The following is a 26,175-nucleotide window of genomic DNA, read 5'->3' on the forward strand; positions in this document are numbered from 1 at the left end:
TGTTAGTGCGTTATAGAATGGTCTATTCTTAGCAACGTCTCCTTGTCTGATCAATATTCTCAGTGCTAATAACTACCCCGACTAGATTTATGGCTGTTAATATCTTAGAACAGCAGCCCCACAATATCCCTAAGAACCCTGGTGTTCCATATCCGAGTTACTTTGATGTATTGTTCAAACTGCTTTAGTCTGGGGAGGTCTTAATATCATAATGGAGAAAAGTTGAATTATAGTGGGCAGGAGAATTTGTCATGTATTGAACCATTCCGACATGATGTGATGACTCCAAACTGGACTCGAATCACAACACAAAAGTGAATGATACTTATTTGTTCCATGTCTGAATCTTTATTACAATACAGGTAACCCGTTATCCGGAAAGTTCCGAATTACGGAAAGGCCATCTCCCATAGACTCCATTATAATCAAATAATTGTAATTTTTAAAAATGATTCCCTTTTCTCTGTAATAATAAAACAGTACCTGTACTTGATCCCAACTAAGATATAATTACCCCTTATTGGGGGCAGAACAGCCCTATTGGGTTTATTTAATGGTTAAATGATTCCCTTTTCTCTGTAATAATAAAACAGTACCTGTACTTGATCCCAACTAAGATATAATTACCCCTTATTGGGGGCAGAACAGTCCTATTGGGTTTATTTCATGGTTAAATGATTCCCTTTTCTCTGTAATAATAAAACAGTACCTGTACTTGATCCCAACTAAGATATAATTACCCCTTATTGGGGCAGAACAGTCCTATTGGGTTTATTTCATGGTTAAATGATTCCCTTTTCTCTGTAATAATAAAACAGTACCTGTACTTGATCCCAACTAAGATATAATTACCCCTTATTGGGGGCAGAACAGCCCTATTGGGTTTATTTCATGTTTAAATGATTTTATAGTAGACTTATAGAAAGACCCAGGTCCCGAGCATTCTGTACAACAGGTCCTATACCTGTACAAATATTTCTGAAGGATTTGTTGCTTGCAAATCAAGGTCCTAATGTATTGTTCTTGAGAAAGAGAACTGCAGATATTATACTGATGGCCAAAAAGGACACCGATATATTGAATATAAGTGAATGCTGCTGGCTGACGGTGCATGCTGGGAGCTGTGGTTCAGAACATCTCCAGTTCACCAGGTTTGATGTCCCTCATGGAATGAACGCTTTGCTGTATAAGTGCCTCCTGCTTCTTGTTCTTGCTTTTCTCAGTGTGAAGGTGAATAGACGTAATGGGTCATAGATCCCCTCTCGCCTTGTGTCAATTTGTCACTTGGAGAGCTGGGGTTGGAATTAATAGACCACGGGCTCCTATTGTCCCTGGGTAAGAATGTTGCACTGCAGAGGGAGGGAGCATCTCCAACTGCGCCGTCGGTCCGGGACAAAACACATTCCCTTGTATTGTTATTGTCACCCTAAAAATAACCGAGGTGGATCATGGGAAGGTCTACTTTACTATCATAGGGATTAAAATGAGACCGCCAGTTAATGTATTTAACCCCTGTTGGATGTGCTTATAACGGGAATGAAACCCTTTCTTCATTTCACAGCTCGTCGACCAAACATGTGTCTCATATTGAGCTCAAAGCGGGCCCCTGTGACCGACTATCTGCATACAGCTGCTCTCGCTTGGTTGCCAGGGCTAGTAAACTGAGGTTTTAGGAGACAAAAAGACTTGCCTTGTTCTGGGAATTGTCTACAACTGGCTGTGGGCTCGCAGGTTACACTTCATTATGTTTTATTTAATGGTAATTGACAAGGTCACAGTTTTGGAGAGCTAATTATCTGCTTTCTTCCAAGCTTACCCTTTATATGCACATTGGGTGTAAGGAAAAAACCATCCTGAATTTATGTCTGTGTTGCATTTATAAACAGGGAATGTATAGCAGCCGGAGATGCCGTTTCAAAACAGACTCACTGGGCTTCTACTGCTCAGGGCTACAAACTCAGCTTGCAGGCCCAGATTAGTGGGCGGCCACAAAGGCCCGAGCCTAGGGCAGCAAGGATATAGGGGCAGCATGGCTGCATCTGCACTGGGCATTGGACGGGAGATACTTAAGGTGCCCATACACCCTTAGATCTTCTCGCTTCTAGATGTCGCCAAGCGAGCGGATCTTCTCCCGATATCCCCCACCTACGGGTGGGCAATATCGTGAGAATCCAGGCTAATTCGATCGAATTATATACGGGTATAGGCGCAGTCAGTTCAGGGACCCCATCAACGAGCCGATGCGGTCCCCGATCCGACTAGATTTTCTAACCTGCCCGATCGATATCTGGCTGATTTCAGGCCAGATATCGGTCGGGCAGGCCCGTCAGTAGTGCCCCTACATGGGCCGATTAGCTGCCGAATCGGTCTAAGGGACCCATATCGGCAGCTAGAATTGGCCCATGTATGGGGACCATTAAATCTCCTGCTCACCCAGTCCCCAGTGCAGCCAATCGGTAAGGGAGATGTGTGGGGGGGGGGGGGAGGAGCACAGAGGAAGAGGATGGGGCCGGAGGAGAGTGAAGGTGAGCAGGGGGGCCTAGGGGGGCACCACAACAAATCCTGGCCCTGTCGGCTTGTCTAGCTAAGGATACTGGGAGTAGAAGAACCACAAGGGACATGGGACCAGTGTTAAGGCTGTGTGGCCCTTTCTAAAAACCATCCCTGAGCTCCAGTAAACATAAAGGGGTTTGGCACAGCTCTACATGTCTCCTATGTCCCCCTGTTTCTTCTTCTGGTGAAGTATAGCAACAGAACAACAGATCCATGGGCGTTCCTCAGATGGAAACCTGAATAAATACCCCTAAAACCAATTCCTATAACAAGTTATGAGATGTGGCTGAAGCTGAGAACCAGTAAATCTGAATGTGGTCTTCTAAACAATCATGTAGATACAGTAAAAACAATGGTAGAGCAAAGAGCATTATGCCTCTAGGTTTCTTTTGGGGGCTTTTGGGGCCTGGGGGCAAAAGAACAGATGGCTTTGGACTTAAGACTTGAAGATGGCAAAACTGATGACCCCTCAGCTGCAAGAAAGGCCATGTGATGTGCCAGTCAGCCCCAATAGGGAATGAAGGTGACACAGGAATATGTAATGTCACTGTCTAGGAATGAAGCTTAAATACTCCCCTCTATAAACTCTTTCATATACAAGGAGAAAATAGGATGTTCCATAAGAGATGAGATTGCACATTGGCCTACTTATCAAATAATCCCTCACTTTTATATGCCCATTTATCAGTCTCTGGCTCTCACTTTTGCATGGGCAAACAGTCTCCTTCTCCTTCTGCACGAGCAAACAGTCTCACTCCTGGTTACACTACAAAGCTATCTCTTATGTCTTTTTCACAAGACTTCCATCAATCAATCAACATGTTCTTTCAGCCTATTAAGTAAAAAGCACACTGCTCTTCTCTTTCTTCTGGCACTACACATATATCTGCTCCTCTCCTGTCTTTCTGCGCCATGTCTCTCATTTTGTGATGCAACCTCAGTTGGAATCATATAAAATAAGATAATGTGGAAATGATGTATTCCCCATTGGGAGAAATGTGCAGAAAATTCATTGTTTTGATCTTTGCAAACTCCTCTGTGACATTTTCTTTAGACTCCCAGTGCATTTCATCCACAATGAACAAATAGAACTTTCTGTGCCTAAAAGGTAGAAGTCTGTTGTTTTTGTAAAAGAAAAATAGAGATAAAATGAAATGGAGAAGGAAAGAAACCGAAGGTAGGAGAAGCAAAGGCAAACAGGATGAGAAAAGGGTAAGAAAACATAAAGGCTTGAAAGGACTAGAGGGAGATTTGGGGTGCAGAAGAAAAATGTGGGAGCTGCTTTGGAGGGACTGGTATAAACAATAAAAAATTGGAAGGAATTGTTAAAGTTGTGTAAGTAGGATTTATAGGGAAAAGGGATTTTGGACTTGGAGGATGGGGAGAAAGGAAATAGGGGGTTATAAAAAATAAAGAAGAAATTGGAGAATTTGAAGGAATAAAGTTCGAGTTTGAAGGAATAAAGGAGGAGGTTAGGAGAGATGTTCTGGAGATGTTCTGGAGCTATACCTTGTTGCTAGAAGATGAAGAAGAGATAGCTCTGTTTGGTTAGTAGAGATAGATACAATAAAGGATATTTTGGAGGACAGAGTATGTTTTTGGGAGTAGTAAGGGGGTTATTATTGTTCCATGGAACTGATGAGACAAAAAGGAACACCAAGAGCCCCAATAGTGTAATATGTTTTTACAAGGAGTAATGGTAGAGTAAACAAATTAATACTCAAAAGCCAGGGTTACCAATAGGCAACCACTGTATAGGCAGATTATCCTGACCCCACTCAGGAATAAGAAGCCGCTCTCTGTAGAAGGAAGAAAAATGAGGATGACACCCCTCCACTCGGGGTGGACTCGGTATAATGATAAGACAAAACAGAGGCGCCAAAAGGATAAAATTAGCTAAAAACACTTAAAAACCCAATGGGTAATTCAGAGGAGGTAGTAGTGAACTTACCTCCTCCAGGCAGACACCAACAAAAGTGGTAATTTTCAATAATAGTTTATTCACAACAATATTGCAACGCCTCTGTCTGGAGAGGCTCCTGGTGTGTTTATACAAAGACACTGTTGTTTTTTTTGCTCCTATTCTACATTGCCTGATGAAGCAGGAAATGCCTGCGAAACGCGTTGCAAAGAGCAGCGACAGTTGACAGCAATTTTGTACAACATTTCCCCATTGTTTTGACATCTTATGAGTCTTTGGTTGTTCCTTCTTCCTAGGCCAGTAGCCCCTGTTATGTAAAATAACCTGATATTAGGGCGGCTTTCCTTCCCACCCTTACAGTAATGCCATAGAAACACAATGAAGTTGCCTTGCACATGGTGAGTGCACCTTAAGCATAAATACCACCGTTATCATCTAAATCCTTATATTCATCAGAGCTGCGCTTTAGCAAAAACTGTCATTTGTGTCAAACCGCTAACCAGCTGCTGGGATTAATATCTGAGAAACATACCCATTCCTCGCTGCTACGTCTGCAAACACTGGATGGATGAGTGAGCGGCTGAAGGGGAATATTCCTGTATTATCTCATTCTTCGGCTGCTCTTCCACGTGTTCCTCGGCTCCTTTGCTTAATAAAGTCTCCCAGCATGCTGTCTGTTGGCCCGTGAGTGGGATGGGTGAGCTTTGGCACCACTTTGGGCAACAATGGGTGAGAATTTGGAATCACTTTGGGCAACAATGGGTGAGACTTTGGAATCACTTTGGGCAACAATGGGCGAGACTTTAGAATCACTTTGGGCAACAATGGGCGAGACTTTGGAATCACTTTGGGCAACAATGGGTGAGATTTTAGAATCACTTTGGGCAACAATGGGCAAGACTTTGGAATCACTTTGGGCAACAATGGGCGAGACTTTGGAATCACTTTGGGCAACAATGGGCGAGACTTTGGAATCACTTTGGGAAACAATGGGCGAGACTTTGGAATCACTTTGGGAAACAATGGGCGAGACTTTGGAATCACTTTGGGCAACAATGGGCGAGACTTTGGAATCACTTTGGGCAACAATGGGCGAGACTTTGGAATCACTTTGGGCAACAATGGGCGAGACTTTGGAATCACTTTGGGCAACAATGGGCGAGACTTTGGAATCACTTTGGGCAACAATGGGCGAGACTTTGGAATCACTTTGGGCAACAATGGGCGAGACTTTGGAATCACTTTGGGCAACAATGCGTGAGAATTTGGAATCACTTTGGGCAACAATGGGTGAGACTTTGGAATCACTTTGGGCTAGATGTTCACCACTGAATTCCATTCTTGACCAATACAAGGTACAAGGGCAAAAATGGTGCAGGAGTCATGTCATGGCCTAGGGTATCTGCTTACGTCTAAGTGGTAAATAAGGATGACTTTCCTTGTATCCTGCAGCCATCTTTTTTTCACAGGCATGTACATAAGCCGTTGTCCAATCAACGAGTTTAGATAGGATAAAATAGAGAAATTAACGTATGAAAGGCTAGTGTAGATCAACCAGGGAATATCAAGCCCCAATAAAAAACCACCACTTTTGGCCACGTGATTTTCCTCACTTGTAGCCTTCTGATCCCATCCAATCTAATGCAATGGCCATGCCACATCAAGGACTGAGATTGGGCTTTTGCCTTCCTCTGAATTATCTAGAACTTAGGCAGGTTCCACATGACAAAGGGTTGACCTTAATGGACGTGTGTCTTTTTTCAACCTTGTGTCCTGTGTAACAATATATATGACCTTTCCCACAAACAGGTATTTATCACATTTCCCACAGTAAAGGAGCCTCTAGCATGGTCTTAAGCTGCCCATACACGTGAAGATCCTCTCACTTGGTGAGGTCGCAAGCGAGCGGATCTTCTCTCGATATCCCCACCTACGGGTGGGCGATATCGGGGAATATGTAGGCTAATTCGATCATTTGGCCTTGGACCAAATGATCAAATTATAATGGCGGCAATGGGGCAGTCGGTTCAGGGACCACATCAACGAGCCCATGCGGTCCCCAATCAGACTAAATCTTTTAACCTGCCCAATCGATATCTGGCCAATTTCAGGCCAGATGTTGGTCGGCATGTCCCTCGTTCCTGCCCCTACACGGGCCGATAAGCTCATTCTTTTTAGATGCTACTTGCCCTTTAAAGATAAGGGAATTTCACTTGCTATTTTCCCTACCATAACCTACAGTACATCAGCCTCTGCATTATTACACCCTGAAGTTTTAGGCGTTATCGATGGGTACAGTGCATGCTGGGAATGTTTTTCGCCCATGGGAGAGATTATCAAGCAGGGTGCTTTCATGCTTTTTTACATACATTCAAATAATTGTCATGGCATCAAGAAAAAAAAAAAGATGGATCCACATGATTAAATTCCATGACTATTCATTGCGAAGTAAATGTTGAATTCAATGTTATTTTTGTATTGTCCCAGACGGGAATAAATTCATTATTTACCACCAATATAAAACTAGCTGCCTGTAGAGACCATGGTTATACCCTGATGATGGGTTTCAACCTTTTCTTACTACTGTAACCCCTTCTTGGCTGTGACCAAGCCAACAGCACGGCCAGTGTAGGCCTTCAGGATGCAAAGTGGAAGGGACCAAACGGAGCTAGGGTGTAGCAACTACAACCCAATGTAGCTGTGTCAAAGACAATCAATATGCAGGGTTATAGCAATACTCACATACAGATTCTATATGATAGACAGCACAGAGAGGATGCACGCCGGTTTATCCCACCTCCTCCTGAGTCTGGGCAAGGTCAATGCACCTGGGCAGCTTGGCCACGCTTTGGAACAGTCACATTGGATAGCACACTCCTCAGGGTGAATACCTCTAGCCACCAGGGTCCCACAGCAACTCTAGATCAGGGTTTAGGTACTGCCTGCCTCCTGTGTTTAAACCGTAGCCCTATGCTAAGGCAACAGTGCCTGTATGGGAGGTACTTCCAACTCCTTTCCTTGGTGGAGCCAAAACTGCTCTTGCTTCCTTTCCTCTCTATCTCACTCTCCTAGAAAGTGCTCGACAAGAATAACTATCTAACTGGTCCTCATTCACGGGGTCCCCATCCCCGACTTCTCTAGAGTAGATGAAGACTCCAGGGTGAAAGGCTTTACTGGGGCCCTGTTGATCCCAGGCTCAGTGGACCTTCCACCTGGATCAGCAGATGCAGCCAAAGAGGAAGACCCACCCCTTTGCCAATCACTATATTGGAGTGCAAAGGGTGGAGTCAATCTATAAACCAATAAGGCATCTCTAAACTGATACATGGGACTTTGCCTGGTAACAGGACAGACTAAGGACGTTGTAGGGTTTAAAACCATAGGGGCAAGTTAACCCTATGGAACCCTATACTACATACAACTGAGAAGATCGGGTCGCTCTTTGTAGGTTTACAGGGAGAAATGGAGATGTTGAAGCTCACAACTGAATGTCAATGAAACCAGGGCCCCAAAGGGAATATATTTCCAAGTACTGGATAAGAATACCTGAAACGTCGATGAAAGTGAATGATTACAGTCATTGGTATTGCCCAGACCTTTCAAGATCAACTACAAGGGCCTCGCGAGGACCAAAACAATCCATGATGGCGGCGTTGACGTATTGAGAATTGTCAGTATCAGCTGTTTGGGAAACTTTGGGCTCGTGTCTGTATCCGGCAGTGCCAGTGACTGAGTTGCTGATGACTGTTGGAACAATAGAGACTTACTGTAACGCGACTCGTGTCAATTTAAAATCCCCGTCGATACGTTCAGTGAAAAAATAAAGCAATTTGTGTAATTGTTTGCTTATTTCTCCCTGTGTGAGTGATATGGGGAATGGTAAAAAGGAAATCTAATTCGCCGAGCAGGTGTTGAGGCGTTGGGAAGGGATAAGCGAGGCACAAACATTTTCTTTTTCGGTTTCCCACTATGTATATAAACATGACTTCACCTCTTCCCTTCCGCGCTTTGATCCAGCAGGAAACGTGGTGCCGCGGTCACACTCGCGCCTTTGTATTTACAAGGTCGGAGCATTGATTGTCGTTCAGTCACTTCTGTGAAATAATCTTGGAAAGATAAGCTCGACCTTAGTTACCGAGTAGCGCTGAGTGTCACTTTGTGATAGTAGTTTAGTTACACTGAAATGTGTTATATAATGTTCAGGCTGGGCCCCCTTAGCCCATAACAAGGTTACAGATATATAGAAACATTGGGGTAACAGTCTCCCTGCTATAGTTCCAGGGGTACCCAGGGCACAAATAAGCACTCACCCCAAATCCCCCCCTAACTGGCCTTCAGGCTGGGCCCCCTTAGCCCATAACAAGGTTACAGATATATAGAAACATTGGGGTAACAGTCACCCTGCTATAGTTCCAGGGGTACCCAGGGCACAAATAAGCACTCACCCCAAATCTCCCCCTAACTGGCCTTCAGGCTGGGCCCCCTTAGCCCATAACAAGGTTACAGATATATAGAAACATTGGGGTAACAGTCACCCCGCTATAGTTCCAGGGGTACCCAGGGCACAAATAAGCACTCACCCCAAATCCCCCCTAACTGGCCTTCAGGCTGGGCCCCCTTAGCCCATAACAAGGTTACAGATATATAGAAACATTGGGGTAACAGTCACCCCGCTATAGTTCCAGGGGTACCCAGGGCACAAATAAGCACTCACCCCAACTCCCCCCCTAACTGGCCTTCAGGCTGGGCCCCCTTAGCCCATAACAAGGTTACAGATATATAGAAACATTGGGGTAACAGTCACCCTGCTATAGTTCCAGGGGTACCCAGGGCACAAATAAGCACTCACCCCAAATCCCCCCCTAACTGGCCTTCAGGCTGGGCCCCCTTAGCCCATAACAAGGTTACAGATATATAGAAACATTGGGGTAACAGTCACCCCGCTATAGTTCCAGGGGTACCCAGGGTACCAATAAGCACGCACCCCAAATCCATTCCATGGGAATCAGTATGGGGAACATATAGTACAGTATTCCTGAAGCCCTGAAGCTCCCTATCCCAATCTGTGTGCCATGGTCTCATCTGTTCTGTTTATTTAATGGGTTCTTATCACCTACTGTTGTTTGTATTACCAGATTTCTGCTACATTGATTTAGGATTACATTGTACAAGTTGTTGGGGCGGGGGGGGGGGGTAATTGTAGAATTCACAATAATGTTTCTATTGTTTTTGCAGAATATTCTGTAACCAAATGAAAATGGTGCCGTGTGTTTTATGCTTAGAAGGCTCTGCTAGCTTAGCATCTATAAACGTCGGTAATTTACAGAATACTGCCATTAATAGCTTACAAATCATGTTTCAATAGCTGAGATAGCGATGGGGTATTAAATGACGCCAGCATAATGCACGTTTGGGCTCCGGCAGGGGGTAGGAGCTATATCGTTTTCACTGGTGTAACTAGAAGTCAATAGGGCCCTCACTAACTTTTGGAGGAAGATATTTCTCATATACAACTGCTTATCAGGCTTTGCCCTACAGGACCCCCGAGCAGTCACAGTTCCTTCTAATAGTTACCCCTAAGCCCCTTTGTGTTATTCATGTGAGTGTGTGTGTTGGTTGGGTTGAGGTTCAACATTTGGCCATGGTCCCTCCTTAGCTACTAACAAAGTTGGAGACATAGTAAACATTGTTGTATCTGCCATAGTTCCAAGAATATCTGGGGTAGAGTGCCATAGCGGGTCGGGTACCCAAATACAGCAGATACCCTGTAGGATGCTTTAGCAACAGCGCCCCCTGTTTTATGGTGGTCAGTGGGTCATGGATCGGGTTGCGGATAAGGCAGTTGCGGGTCGGGTCAGGTAGTAGGTCAAAGCAAGAAAAAATTTGGGTTGTGGGCCGTGGGTCCAGGTCTCAAAAACTGGTTCTGCTCAGGATTCTAATATGTTCCCATTAAATATTGCTCCAGGTTAGACTTCCAGGAGTACGTAGAAGAGCATGCATTCTGTACTAACTGGTTAGACCCCTAGCCAAGGCTCCTTGCCCCGTAGAGGGCCAACCATATGGATTGGGAGCCACTGGTACTAGTAGGTAAAGCCCTGCTTTGGCACCTAGCAGAAAGGATATCAGTCTCCAGTGCCAATATTTTACACATATATAAAGTCATTTTGAAGATTTCAGGGAAACAAGTCCTCAACTGCCTTGTCCACTTTATATTCCATAAAGGATAAGAAAAAGGCATTTTGGCATTTTATTGCCAATATATTAGCCACATTAGTGCCACCTAGAATGCTATAGTTATTCTGCAGAAAGCTTTACCATACCTGAGTAAACAGCCATAGAAGCTCCCTCTGTTTGTTTAAGATAGCAGCTGCCATTTTAGCTTGGTCTGACTTCACTTGTCTGCACGCTGCTTCTGGAACAGCTCTAAGTTCAGATTACACAGCAGAGATGGGAGGGGGAGAGAGTTGAGATGAGAGGGGGAGGAGTAGAAGGGAGGGGGGAGAGTTGAGATGGGAGAGAGAGGAGGAGAAGAGAGAGGGAGAGAGTTGAGATGGGAGGGGGAGGAGGAGAAGGGAGGGGGAGAGAGTTGAGATCGGAGGGGGAGGAGGAGAAGAGAGATGGAAAGAGATGAGATGGGAGGGGTAGGAGGATAAGGGAGGGGGAGAGAGTTGAGATGGGAGGGGGAGCAGGAGAAGGGAGGGGGAGAGAGGAGCAAATTGAGTAGACTCGTGCTGTGCCTTGAAGGATGTTTCTGAGAGCAGGAAGTCTGACACAGAAGAACATGTATACAGAATAAGGAAAGAAATGTGGTGTTTATTTTCACTGAGGACTCAGAGCAGCAGTTCTGTGAGTGCTTATGGCTGTATTTACATAGACCTTTCTGATAAAGCTTACACAGTTGTTAATAACTGAACTAGGCAAAACTGAAACTGTCTAAAGTATCTTGCAAACATGGAGGTGGGAGGACGAGGGAATCCCAATACAATTATGCCTAATGGATCATTTGGTCATTGTTGCCATATTCTTTTTTTTTTTATCTCCCTGCTAAATGGAAGCTAGACCATCCAAGTGCCAAGCTGACAAACCTGGAACGCTGCCTTCCTTAATGGGCATTCAAGACGTATCTCTTTCTGATGCGCTGAGAGCTCATTTAAGGTTTTAACATTGAAAGTATGGCGTTTGCAATAGTCTCTTCTGTTGATCCATTCATAAGTATTATAGCCTTCTATATTAGCTCCGTTCCCCCCCTTGGGATCCCAATATGGCTTTGCTGCGAGCTTTGTACATCTAATAAAAAGACTGCATATGATTTAAAAGCCTCGCGCACGAGAACACAACGAGGAACGCTCGGGAAAGCATTTCCGTCGGCACGATGAGTAATTGAAGGACAAAGCTCAAGAGGTCAAATTGTGGAAGTCGATAACTGCTGCCTGGTCACTTCTGAAATCTCATATCATCTGATTTATAAGGCTGTGTCCTAGAACAGTCATTTAGATGCAGCGAGTATTGACATGTAGCAGAGGCAGGAGAAGGGAGACAGGCAGCCCGACGTGCCAGAGTCTTCCCCACTCCGACTTTGCATTTATTCATATTCTCTGTGCCGACGGGTTAGGGAGAAGCACAATCAGTACTGAAGGCGGCCCCCCTAGAGCTACCCACGGTCCTATGCAGAGAAACTGATATCAAGAAGACCTGACAGGGTCGGACTGGGGGATCCAGGGGGCCCCCGCCACACCCTCCTAACCCCCACGCAGGGGCCCCTACCACCCACCCAATGTCCTCCCTTAAGAAAATGTCAATGGACCTTTCTAACGAACGTCGGCAAAGTCAGTAAAAATAAATAAATTCTGATATTTCAAAGAAAACTATTACCAATACTTCATAAAGGAGCAGGCAAGTTACAATCACTGGGGGGGAGCCAAAATATTAGGCACCCCCCCCAATGACTGTAATCACCTGACCTAAGGTGGCCATACACGGGCAGATTGTAGCTGCCAATATGGGTCCCTTGGACCAATTCGGCAGCTAATTGGCCCGTGTAGAGGCAGCAACGACGGGCCTGCCCCACCGATATCTGACCTAAATTCGGGCAGATATCGTTTGGGCAGGTTAAAAGATTTAATCTGACCGAGGACCATATCGGCTCGTTGATGCGGTCCCCGAACCAACTGTGCCCATTACTGTCGTTATAATTCGATCGCTTGGCACCAGGGCCAAATGACCGTATTAGCCTACATTTGCCCGATTGGCCCGATATCGCCCACCCTTAGGAAACCTCACCAAGTGAGTGGATCTTAACGTGTACGGCCACCTTTACAGAGGTAAACAGAGGATCGGTTGATCGCAGGTACCCCGGGCTGGTGTGGGTTTTCTGGTAACAGAAGCATCGGCCTGGGGTATCAGGTAAATGATTGCAATAACGAAGGAGAGTTTAATGTTTTTGCACCCCCCCAATGATCGAGACTTTCCTTCTCCCTTGTCCCTTTTTGCTTCGCTGAAAAATTTGCGAATCTTTCAAAAGCTTTGTGAAACTGTGAAAAATTCTGAAAAAATGCTGTGCGTCAAATTCCCGCGACAATTCTTTAGACGCCCGCGACAAAGATGCTGCGAATTTTTTCATCTGTTTCGCAAAAAAATCCACCAGTGGCAAAAGGTGGAAATTCGCTGCAGATCCACGCCTGGCGAAACACTTCTCCCATCACTAATTATCATGTAATTTACAAAAAAGGCATTATATCCTCCTTAGAAATATCATTCCAGCCCAGTTAACTAGGTGTGTATATGGCACCAACCCATTTGCTGGTTTGAATTTCGGATTGATTACCTATGATTTCTGGACTCTAGTAAGTCTATGAGTCTGAGTCTTCTTTGACTTGGAGTGAGACCATACTGGTTTATGGTGAAACTGAAGAGATATCCATTACCTGCCCCCCACCCACCCACTTAAGCTGTCCAGACACATTCAGATTTCAGTCTTCTGACAAATGTTCGGATATCGATCGTATGTTTAAATGGAAAGATCTAAAACTGACATTCAGGCTGAAATAGTAGGATAAAGCCCTAAAAATAACCAATGGGAGGAGGTTCTGAACATGAAATAGTTACAGGCACCAATCGTACCAAAGTGACTCCCATTGTAGGGCCCCCAAGGGTATCGGCAGATACAGATACATGTGCTGATTTTATCCTTATCCCACTGAAATGTTCTAACCTGTCCCAATGGCTAAACGCCCGATCGCCATGGTACGAAAATTATTGGCACAGTCAGTCTGAGCCCACACATGGCCTGGAAATGTATGAAGCTATATTTTGTATGATTTTATTGGTAAGTGTATGGTCATCTTAAGATATTTTTTAATAGAGGGAATATTAACATTGTGAGATGTAGTTCCACCTGCTTTAATAAATGGGTTCATTCTTTGTAGTGCCCCTTCACCTACGGTCAGGACCATAAAATGTATTGCCATGTAGGGCAGTGGTCCCCAACCTTTTTTGCACCACGGACCAGTTTCAAGCAAGGCAATTTTTCCAAGGACCGGGGTTGTGGTTGGGGGGTTGGCGCAGCCAATGCATAGTATGTAATGCAAACTCAGTGGGGGACCTGAGCTTGTTTCCCTGCAACTAGATGCACCCAGCACCCTTGCTTTTCATACTCCCACCTAAGGGTTGACATCCTCTGATGCTTAGTATAGAACTTTAAGTACTGTGGCCCTTGTCGCAATCAGTAGAAAGCTTCCAGGGCTTCACATTGCTGTTGTCATGGCTGTGTAACACATTGGAGAATTGAGATATCAGGTATTTAGGACCAGAGGTGGCCCAGTTCAGCACAGCCCACGGCCCAGCACTGGTCCCCAGCCCGGTGGTTGGGGACCCCTGATGTAGGGTAAGTCAGTGTAATGCTGTGTATGTATGGTTCTGTCTTCCGCTTTTCTTCTACCCAAGCGCTAGCTCAGTGTGCTACATTGGTGCCCTTTTGAGGTCCAACATGTAGCCTGGATCATAACAGAGTTGCCTACAAATGAAAATATTAGCAAAGAGATTTCTTCTTCACAAATCTCTCCAGTGTCGGACTGAGATGGCACGGGCCCACCAGAATTCCCTGGACCATGGGCCCACTCTTGAAACTTCTCCTCTTCTCCCTCAAACTCTTTATTATCCTAGTCTCTTCTCTCCACATCATATACTCTATTCTTCCATCTATCAAGCTTCCTTGTTTCCATACAGAAATAGGGAATGACCATGAAAAAGGCTAAATAGACACCTGGACCCACTGGGAGTTTTCCTGGTATCCTGGTGGGCCAGTCCAACACTGAGTCTCTCCTCAACTGGCCTTCAGTCTGAGCTACTTCTCCGGACCTAGAGTAGGCCAGGCCAACACACTGTGAACCACAGATATTTTTACAAGCCATATATCAGTTCTTCCCTCCAACTACTGTTGAACTGCCAAACCAAGAAACCCACCACCACAGCCAAAGGGCCATAGGATGAATATAACTGACATATTTCTATTTATATCCCTCCCCGCCCAGCGTTCCTGAAGTGCACGGGCCGCCATAAAGTCTAACCTCGGCCCAGGAGCTCAGCACTCTATTTTATATATTTTTCACATCAATCGTTAGTCTGAGCCAAAAAGCAATTAAATATAACAGTTTCATAATAAAAGGTAACTGCTTATAAAAGTCCCATAAAATCAGAGCAGTAAATAAAAAATAGGACTCAAACATGAAAATGAATGTAGACACGCTTTCAAGCCTAATTAGCCTCACTCTTGGCTTAGGGGAGAAGAATGGAACTTGAGTTGTTCCTTCAGAATGGTCTGAACGTTCTTTATGAGGAAACCAGAGCAGCAGGAGAAACTGGAGTGTCGGGGGCAGATAGTAGTGCTGGTACTGCGCTCTTCTCCATTATCTGCTCCTAAACTGAACACAGAACCTACTAACTGTGCAGATTTGGTGCAGCCCTTTGCCAAATTTCAAAATTACTCCCAGGATATCTAAGTGTCTGTACATAGCAGCATACCACAAGATAAGGGGGGACCTAGGAGTGGGACCTACCCAAGAACAATTTCTATCATCCATTTCTTGTTTCTACCATAGATCTGTATTACATTAAGCACTGTCTAGAGGACCAGATTTGACCATGCTGGGCCGAATCGGGATCACCAATTCTGGTCTAACGGCCATTGATCGGATCATTTTTGGGGCCTACAAAGGTCTGCTGCAGTAACTTCCAGATATCAAATGAACAGGACCTCCTATGGTCTCATATACTGGTTAATAAGCTGCCTTCTTGGTTTGGAGGGAACGAGTAAATAGATCTATTGGCCCATGTATGGGCAGCTTTACATCTAATAAACAGAGCAATTCTGGCACATTGCATGTCTGACCTTTTGGCTAGACCATGATGAACATTCAGCCCTTGCACTATTGGTTGAATTGGATGTATGGGACTCAAGCAGGATGGATCATTATATGAATGGGTCACAGATGTTGAGTTTTACTTCTCAGTAGGCGATTGTTGCAATAGGGACACCTAGGGGCTGATTCATCAAAGTACGTGTTTGAATCCCGAAAATTCAGATTAGATACGATGATTTCTGATGATCGCAAATCGTATTAAAATTGTATTAGTCACGATTATATCGTATTGGCGATCTGAAAGTCACAAAATTTTCGTATCCAAACGATCATAAACAGCAGGAAAACCTTTCTGACTTTGATCCTTCAGTGCATGATTTTGGAAGCCTCCCATAGGGCTCATTGGCACTCTGCAGCTCCAACCTGCCCCAAGGAAAGTCTCCCATAGGGCTCAATGGCACTCTGCAGCTCCAACCCGGCCCAAGGAAAGTCTCCCATAGGGCTCAATGGCACTCTGCAGCTCCAACCCGGCCCAAGGAAAGTCTCCCATAGGGCTCAATGGCACTCTGCAGCTCCAACCCGGCCCAAGGAAAGTCTCCCATAGGGCTCATTGGCACTCTGCAGCTCCAACCCAGCCCAAGGAAAGTCTCCCATAGGGCTCAATGGCACTCTGCAGCTCCAACCCGGCCCAAGGAAAGTCTCCCATAGGGCTCAATGGCACTCTGCAGCTCCAACCCGGCCCAAGGAAAGTGTCCCATAGGGCTCAATGGCACTCTGCAGCTCCAACCTGGCCCAAGGAAAGTCTCCCATAGGGCTCAATGGCACTCTGCAGCTCCAACCCAGCCCAAGGAAAGTCTCCCATAGGGCTCAATGGCACTCTGCAGCTCCAACCCGGCCCAAGGAAAGCCTCCCATAGGGCTCAATGGCACTCTGCAGCTCCAACCCGGCCCAAGGAAAGTCTCCCATAGGGCTCAATGGCACTCTGCAGCTCCAACCTGGCCCAAGGAAAGCCTCCCATAGGGCTCAATGGTACTCTGCAGCTCCAACCTGGCCCAAGGAAAGCCTCCCATAGGGCTCAATGGCACTCTGCAGCTCCAACCCGGCCCAAGGAAAGTCCCCCGTAGGGCTCAATGGCACTCTGCAGCTCCAACCCGGCCCAAGGAAAGTCTCCCGTAGGGCTCAATGGCACTCTGCAGCTCCAACCCGGCCCAAGGAAAGTCTCCCATAGGGCTCAATGGCACTCTGCAGCTCCAACCCGGCCCAAGGAAAGTCCCCCGTAGGGCTCAATGGCACTCTGCAGCTCCAACCCGGCCCAAGGAAAGTCCCCCGTAGGGCTCAATGGCACTCTGCAGCTCCAACCCGGCCCAAGGAAAGTCTCCCGTAGGGCTCAATGGCACTCTGCAGCTCCAACCCGGCCCAAGGAAAGTCTCCCGTAGGGCTCAATGGCACTCTGCAGCTCCAACCCGGCCCAAGGAAAGTCTCCCATAGGGCTCAATGGCACTCTGCAGCTCCAACCCGGCCCAAGGAAAGTCTCCCATAGGGCTCAATGGCACTCTGCAGCTCCAACCCGGCCCAAGGAAAGTCTCCCATAGGGCTCAATGGCACTCTGCAGCTCCAACCCGGCCCAAGGAAAGTCTCCCATAGGGCTCAATGGCACTCTGCAGCTCCAACCCGGCCCAAGGAAAGTCTCCCATAGGGCTCAATGGCACTCTGCAGCTCCAACCCGGCCCAAGGAAAGTCTCCCATAGGGCTCAATGGCACTCTGCAGCTCCAACCCGGCCCAAGGAAAGTCTCCCATAGGGCTCAATGGCACTCTGCAGCTCCAACCCGGCCCAAGGAAAGTCTCCCATAGGGCTCAATGGCACTCTGCAGCTCCAACCCGGCCCAAGGAAAGTCTCCCATAGGGCTCAATGGCACTCTGCAGCTCCAACCCGGCCCAAGGAAAGCCTCCCATAGGGCTCAGTGGCACCCTGCAGCTCCAACCCGGCCCAAGGAAAGTCTCCCATAGGGCTCAATGGCACTCTGCAGCTCCAACCCGGCCCAAGGAAAGTCTCCCATAGGGCTCAATGGCACTCTGCAGCTCCAACCCGGCCCAAGGAAAGTCTCCCATAGGGCTCAATGGCACTCTGCAGCTCCAACCCGGCCCAAGGGAAGTCTCCCATAGGGCTCAATGGCACTCTGCAGCTCCAACCCGGCCCAAGGAAAGTCTCCCATAGGGCTCAGTGGCACTCTGCAGCTCCAACCCGGCCCAAGGAAAGCCTCCCATAGGGCTCAATGGCACTCTGCAGCTCCAACCCGGCCCAAGGAAAGTCTCCCATAGGGCTCAATGGCACTCTGCAGCTCCAACCCGGCCCAAGGGAAGTCTCCCATAGGGCTCAATGGCACTCTGCAGCTCCAACCCGGCCCAAGGAAAGTCTCCCATAGGGCTCAATGGCACTCTGCAGCTCCAACCTGGCCCAAGGAAAGTCACCATACCGAAGCTTGAAAGAATCAGAAACTTTCCTACTCGGCGAGACAAATACGATTTTGTCGCACAAATTGTTGCGATTTTTGTCTCAAAGTATGAAAAAGTTGCACAAATTAATGAAAAAATCGCAAAAAATACGCACAGTATGAAAACTTAGAAAAAATACAATTTTAGGAATTTACCAGTATGGCAACATTGGTGGACTGTGTAACACTTGTGTTCAAGTTTGCTTGTCTCAATGGGGTTGGGAACTGCATTATTGCTGATTTATTAGTTGCAACTTGTGTCTGTACATACAATATACTTCTCATAGCAAGTGTTCATTGCAGGGCTTCCGTGCATCTGTGGGCTTTGCGTTGTATACCTGTCTCCTTATTCAGCAAAGTGGAACAAATGACATTTTGGCGCCAGGAGACGAGAGTGTATTCAAGCAAGCGAGTTCCTTTGTAAATATCATTTGTGCTGTTTACTTGTACTAAATGTTACATTAAGTACCTAAAGGGTCGGGGAGGATTAGGCTAAACCCACAGTTTTTATTTCATCACAGATATCTGGGCCACAGAAAGAAGCCCAATAGATGCAATAACACTTGGGGGCACATTTACTAATCCACGAATCCGAATCCCGAATGGGAAAAAATCGGATTGGAAACGAAAATTTTGCGACTTTTTCGGCGCCATCGCGGGTTTTTTCGTATTTTGCAAGATTTTTTCGTCGCCGTCACAACTTTATCGTATTTTGCGCGACTTTTTTGTCACCATCGCGATTTTTTCGGATTGAGTAATTGTAAACGGTGGAAAAACCAATCCGATTTTTTCACGACGGCGATGAAAAAGTCACGCAAAATATACGATAAAGTGGTAACGGCGACGAAAAAATCGAGGGACATACGAAAAAGTCGCGACGGCGGCTAAAAAGTCGCAAAAATACCGATCATTACGAAAAAAACGCGTTTGGACGCTTTTGGTCCGTTCGTGCATTAGTAAATCTGCCCCTAGGGGTTCCCTTATACGTGAATTAGATATTCGTGACAACTTTTCAATGTAATCCTATTAGGTGAGGATTTAGTGATAGCTATTGCCATAATACCCTTGACGCTCTATTTAATGGTCACCATGGGCAAAAGGGGCAATTGCCCACCATCAGGCCTTTCATCTGCTATAACTTTTGACTGAAACATCCCCCAGAATGGGCAGACCCCCTCAGTAAGCTTTATCAGAAAGGTCTATGTAAATACAGCCATAAGCACTCACAGTAATGCTGCACTGAGTCCTCTATCAAAAGAAACACAGGATTTCTTGTCTGTTTGTTTTCCAGTGCCAGAGACACGCAGCTCTCTGCTCTCTCCCCTCTCCTGCTCCCCCCTCCCTCAAGAATGCTAAGAACTCACTCACTGTTCTCTTGGAAGGGTTGAACTTGATGGACTTTGGTCTTACTATGGTGATTTAACCCAGATGTAGAGCTGCTGGGAACCATACTGAAGGCTTAGACTGAGCTTCCCCAGACCTCTGGGCTTATACAGTAACTTGAGTAACTACATTTTTAGCCTTGTTCTTTTCCGGCTTTAGCTGTCCTTTGATGCAGAATGTTTGCTGAATGGCAGGCCATAATTATATTATGAATATTTGATTATTAAGGGACGGCATGCCTTGTACCAGGACCCGGAGGATAAGGCAGAATGGTGTCTGTAGAAGAGCGCAGTAACATTTACAAAGAATGACAGAGCCATTTGTGGCACCGGGAAGAGCTACTGTAGCGCGGGGCTGGCCTGTCACCTCCACAGGTCTGGGCATTAAAGGCTTTCCTGACGGAGCTTCCCCAGACCTCTTAACTACAGACAGGGCCTGCCATCGGCCGCTCAGCAATACCCTGTGGGCTCCTCGAGCAGAGGAAATGTTAAAGCCTAAGAGGAGTTCATATTCTGGGAACTGCAGCAATTTGTAGGACATTTATCAGCCAAATATCGGCTTCTCGGTGGTGCTAGCACGCGGGCCCACTGCAGAGATATATCATTGAATGGTCATAAACAATCTCGCCCAATACAAGGAAAGATGGTTTGCAAGCTGAGTATTTATGGCAGACACCACGGATAGGATTGTGCTTACTCCAGACATGAAATGCCAGTTGTGAAAAAAAATATAGAGAGACTTGAAGAGATTGAATCTGTTATTTATATATATATAGTTGGGCTCCAGGCGCTTAAGTCCTTTTTGAAGTACAACTCCCAGCAGGGTCTCCCATCAGCCATTGGTATTTGGGTTTTGAAAAGGATGCAGGCTTCCTATAACCTTTAATGGAACTAGGTTAGCTGAATACTTGATGGAGAAGGACCTTGTAGATGAGACGATGGGCTTAGTAGTAGCAGCCATGGTAGAAATGAGGCCCATCAAGATCATTTGCTGTATTAAAAGGGGTGCAGATACACAGATGTAATATCATCATTTATTTATATATTTATATATATAAATTACATAGGGCTTTACATTACGTGGTTCTTTACCCTTTTTAAAGCAGTGGTCAGGTCCTATATAGAAAGTTTAGTGCAGTTTTGGACTCCTATACACAATAGGACATTATGGTGCTACAGAAGGAGTACATGTTGGTTTGAAAGCACACAGGCCACCGTAGCGCAAGTCACAGAAGTCATAGCAATGGACAAAGTTTTGTGATAATGATCTGTTTAAATTTAGGGTCATAATGGGGCATGGTGGGTCACCTGAGGCATGACCCACGAGCCTACGATGATATGAGCATGCATGAAATGTGTCTATAGGTTATAATAAAGTCTACTTTTCTATTAATATGTCTGGTCATGGGATCAGTGAGTGTCTGCTGAATGGATTATCTTCTGAAGTTGTAGGCCTGGGGGAGGGCTACTGATTGCTGTCCGATCACCACTGCATCATTTCTGGTTTGTTTCTTAAAATCTGATGATAGACTTGGGGATATGACTTGATATTGTTAACAATGGAGAAGAGAAGCTTAGTGGGGACATGGTCACTTGGTAGAAAAGCTTTTGCGCAGTAGACCTTTCCCATACCTTCCAACAATTCAGTATTAAAAAGTCATGTCACTATCAACCCGAACTTCAACCTAATTTCCAGTAAGCCCATATTGGGTTCTCCAGTTCAGCTCTGTCCCACCTAAATCATGACCATCGGGAGTTATGCTTTCTAACAGACATGGGATCAGTCAGTGACTGCTGTAAGATTTTTGCATGGATTACCTTCTCAAGCTGTAGGCCTGGGGTGAGCTTTTGATCATTTCTGGTTTGTTTCTTAAAAAGCTGATGATAGACTTCATATTTGAGGATGTGATTTGATATTGTTTACAATGACATGTCTGGGTGGGGTTGGGTGAGGTTCTCAGCCACACCTAGACATGTCACAATCCACCTGAAACTCCATCGAATTTCCAGTAAGCCCATACTGGGTTCTCCAATTCAGCTCTGTCCCACCTAAATCATGACCATTGGGGAGTTATGCTTTCTAACGGACACAAGAGAAACCCTAGAAAATAGAAGAAAGGAGCCTTCCTATAACTGGGGGTTTCCAGTATGAATTATCTTGCATCTTCTCACAGAAGCTGCTCCAGTGGCACATACATTGGCCACCATCACTAAAGGGTTTGGATGCTTCACCAGTAAAAACATGAGATTCAGGTGCTCGTGCCCAGAAGTGACGTAGCAGAGATGGATCATGGGTAGGGAGATTCAGAAACCCTATGAACAGGCCTGAATCACGCAGATATTTATTACAGAAACATACCTGGAAATGCCTAAAAAGTCTGATTTTGAACTGTTTTTAATTAATTTGTTGCATTTTTTGGATAATAAATGACAGTATGGTGTTTATGCTGTTACCTGCTAATCTCCAAAGTAAAATCCTAACTGATATCTTTATTTTCTATCCCCCCCACCCTTGTTTCCCTTTCTCTCACCCCCATCCTGACCCATTCTCACACAATCTTCCATTATTCATCTTGCTCCTCATCTTCTCAATTTATTTCCAATCTCACACCCGCTCCTCCTCTTGTCTGGCTTCATTTGCATCTCGTTCCTTTTCATCTCTCAATTTCTCTCCTCATTTTCCCCTGTCTCTTTCATTTCGCCTCTCTCGCCCACCCCACCAACCCCTCCTTTCTCTCTACCTTGCTTTCCCCTTATCTCTCTGTCCAGTCCTCTTTGTACAGTGCACAGAGTTCGTCCCTCCAGCTGATAATTACACCGTGAGTCAAGGGGATAACGCCACTCTTAGGTGAGTGTGTCTACCTTTCCGTCAATGTTCCAACCAGATGACTCTATTTCTTGACTTCTCTACAGAATGAGGGAAAGCGCCTGCCTGCCGCACTGGTTAATGCTTTCTATACAATTTACTTTTGTTTTATTATACAGCAAACAATACTGCCCTGACAGAGGGCTACGCACAGCTGCATAGGCGCCATCTCCACATAACATTTATTTATCAGCACGAAAAGAAAAAAAAACCCTTGTCTCGTCAGGCTGGAATTGTTTCATGGGTTTCAGGAATTTGGATGCCACATCTGAGTTGGCAGCTGGAACAGATGTAGAATGGCACTTATTTCTGCATTAAATAGACACTAATGGTAGAATGCAAGTTGTTCCTAAATAAAAGATTGCGTTCCACAGTTTGGAGATATATGTGTTTAAGTTTCCTTGGTATAACAAAACTTTGTTGCGTTGGCTTCTCTTTAGAAGTCAAATATGTAGCCTAAATAAAAATGTAGAAAATAAAGTGTGTGATGGCCCTTGTCCCCCTAAGCCTTCTTACGAATGTCCATCTGTTGGGTTTGATTAGGAAGGCTAAACCCTTGGTAGTTTTGGGAATATCAAGGAAGGAAAGAATAGTTGGTAATGGCAGTAAATTTGGCTAAAATGCGTAATAATGAAGACCACACGGAATCTCTTGATGGTGAGGGAATGAAAGAAATCAGTGAGAGCCAATGGATGGTTATTGAGCTAAGGAGACTCTTAAAAAATAAAGTGCGTGATGGCTCTTGTCCCCATAGCCTTCTTAAGAATGTCCATCTGTTGGGTTTTATTAGAAAGACTGATCTCTTGGTTGTTTTTTGGAATATCAAGGAAGGAAAGAATGAACAATGAAGACCAAATGGAAACTCTTGATGGTGAGGGAATGAAAGAAATCAGTGAGAGCCAATGGATGGTTATTGAGCTAAGGAGACTCTTATAAAATAAAGTGTGTGATGGCTCTTGTCCCCATAGCCTTCTTAAGAATGTCCATCTGTTGGGTTTGATTAGAAAGAGCCAATGGATGGTTATTGAGCTAAGGAGACTCTTAACAATTAGAATAAGTTTGGGTAAGACAAATTAAGGCTTGCATCAGTAGGTTCCAGGAAGTTAAGGATGAGATGAAAATGTTGGTACCACTGCCATAAAAGCTTTTAGTTGACCCAACAGTAGGGACTTCAGATATACAGTAGTTGTGGTGTAGCCAATGAACATTAGTAAGACTGTTACTTCAGCATATAGGTTGAAGTATTATTAACATAAAGACTGCCATCTTGAAGATAGGATTGTCTGTAGAAAAGAACATCATTTGGACATCATCAACATCGTTTTACTGTAATCGATAGATTGGCCATACACTTACAGATATTGTTCCACAGGACTTACATTTTCCAACCTCTCCAGCAGTGGAAATGATCAATAGCCTTGGGCGGATAATAACTGCCCATGTCAATTGGGACACATGGAAAGATGGTCGTACTAAGCCTTGTATCACTGTGTGTGGCCACCTTGTATGTGCTTGTTACTCCATCACATAGTTCCCTGTCTTGTTATCTTATTTCTGACTTCATCACGTCTGCTTGTTAATCCATCTTAGCTTCCTGTCTGCTTGTTATTTCATTGCCTAATTTCCTGTCTGCTGGTTATCTCATCTATGAGTTTCCTGTATCTTTTTGCTGTCCCATTTCCTCGCTACTTTTTGCCCAGTCTCTTTGTATCTGTTTCCCTGCTCTTTATTTCAGCTACTAATTCCCTCTCTGTCTGGAGTCCCAGTTTCTAGTCATCATCTACTTGTTTGTCACCCGTTCTTTTAAGGGGTTATATAATAAAATACACTAAGTTTGACCAGGGACAGTAACCCATAGCAACCAATGAGGAAGTAGAATTTATTGGTCACCTGTTAAAAAACAAACATCTTATTGGTTGCTATGGGTTACAGCTACTGGACAAACTTAGGAGCATATTTATCATGCTGTGTAAAAAGTGGAGTAAAACATGAGCAGTGATGTTGCTCAAAGCAGCCAATCAGATGCTTGGCTTTGGTTTTCTACCTGTTGAAATTTAATTGCTGATTCAGGGTCGGACTGGGGCCCTGCAGGTTCCCACGTCCATAGCTCCCCCCCCCCCAGGGACCCCCCTAACCCCCCTCGCAGGGACCCAACGTCCTCCCCCAAGCACGTAAATTTAACGCGTCAGGGCAGAAGTGGTCAGGTAGGGGGAGTCGGACCAGTCCAACCCTGTGCTGATTGGTTACCCTGGGCAACATCACTGGTAATTCTTCACTCCACTTTTTACACAGCATGATAAATATACCCCATAGTGTTATCCCATCTACTGTCTCTCCATGCTATCCAAAATTCTTGCTTCTTGGGTCTGCCTTTTTTCCCCATATCTTTCCAATGTCTGCCTGTTACCCTATCCCTAAAGGTGGGCATTCATCTTCATAAAGGACCTTCCTGAAGGCCTTGCCAACTGAAAATCAGCTATATATATATATTCATCCAGCATGTTAGAAAATTCCATAAGACAACAACCACAAGGGTACAAAGGCTCCCAGTATAATGCAATCACTGGCCCATGGTCCATACAACTGGAACAGCCATTTCTCGCCCGGGGGGGCAAAAGATCTGTTCATTTGGGGACCTCACCAAACAATAGGGGGCTATTCCCATAGTGCCTTTTCATGTTCTCCAAAGGGAAAACCTGGGGCCAGACTGTGTAGCAAATGTAGAACATATAGAAAGTGCTTTTCCTATGCAAACTGTGCTAGATAAATTAAAGCTGTTTGCTGATTGGCTCCTTTGGTTTACTGCAGTGGAGCAATGTTAGAACACAAGCCCGCACTATTCATTTACCATCTGGCCTGGAACCCCTCGCTGTCGCTGTATTTAGCTTTTTTTTTTTAATATTCAGGACTGGAATGTATTTCTTGTACCAGTGGTTTTTAATCTGCTGAATTTTGAAAAAATCAAGAGGGAGAAATCCAATGAAACACCTTTTTTTAGTGTGTGGGCAAGTACGTCAGGTAGCCGCCATACAGAGTGAAAACCAGAAACTCAGCAGAGGCCGATGAGCAGGGATGCATTGTGGGAAAATCCACCCATGCAAGTAATTCTGTCCAAATGTTCTGCTGTGCAAAGGTGAAATATCTAAGCAACTGCCAGATCTGATTAGTTCTTTCAGTACGGCTGTTAAATTGGATAAAGTAACAAAATGCTAGGATATGCTAAACCTTTACATGACGCTCGGCCTGGCTTGGGAAAGATCTGTATACGCCAAACCCAGCCAACGATATGCCCGGCAGTATGATATTTCATCGAAGGGGAAATTCGGCTCTAATTTAACTTTAATATATGTATGTAGAAGGGATCGTAGCCTCTCGGCAATTTGTTTGGGGTTTGTTTTTTTATTTGCTTCTTTTAAAACCCTATAAAACAAAGCATTTCGTATTATGTTGTATTGACTGTATTCTATTCTATCACTGGGGAAGTTGGTACAGTATAAAGGCCCCATACGCGGTCATATAAACTGCGGAATTGGTCTCAAGGACCACCTTAATGGTGGCCATACACTGGCCAATTTCATCAGCCCTTTAGACTGATTCTGCCCG

General features: G+C 45.2%; 1 protein-coding gene across 1 annotated transcript in view; it reads left to right on the forward strand.

Annotated features, from left to right (window-relative positions):
• iglon5 (IgLON family member 5) overlaps positions 1-26,175 on the forward strand; it is a 282,486-nt gene that overhangs the window by 152,062 nt on the left and 104,249 nt on the right. Inside the window, exon 2 of the mRNA XM_002938206.5 lies at positions 22,476-22,554. Coding sequence (XP_002938252.1) covers positions 22,476-22,554 — 79 coding nt within the window. The remainder of the gene's footprint in view (positions 1-22,475; positions 22,555-26,175) is intronic.

The sequence above is a fragment of the Xenopus tropicalis genome, chromosome 7 (assembly GCF_000004195.4).
Source record: "Xenopus tropicalis strain Nigerian chromosome 7, UCB_Xtro_10.0, whole genome shotgun sequence".
Lineage (NCBI taxonomy): Eukaryota > Metazoa > Chordata > Amphibia > Anura > Pipidae > Xenopus > Xenopus tropicalis.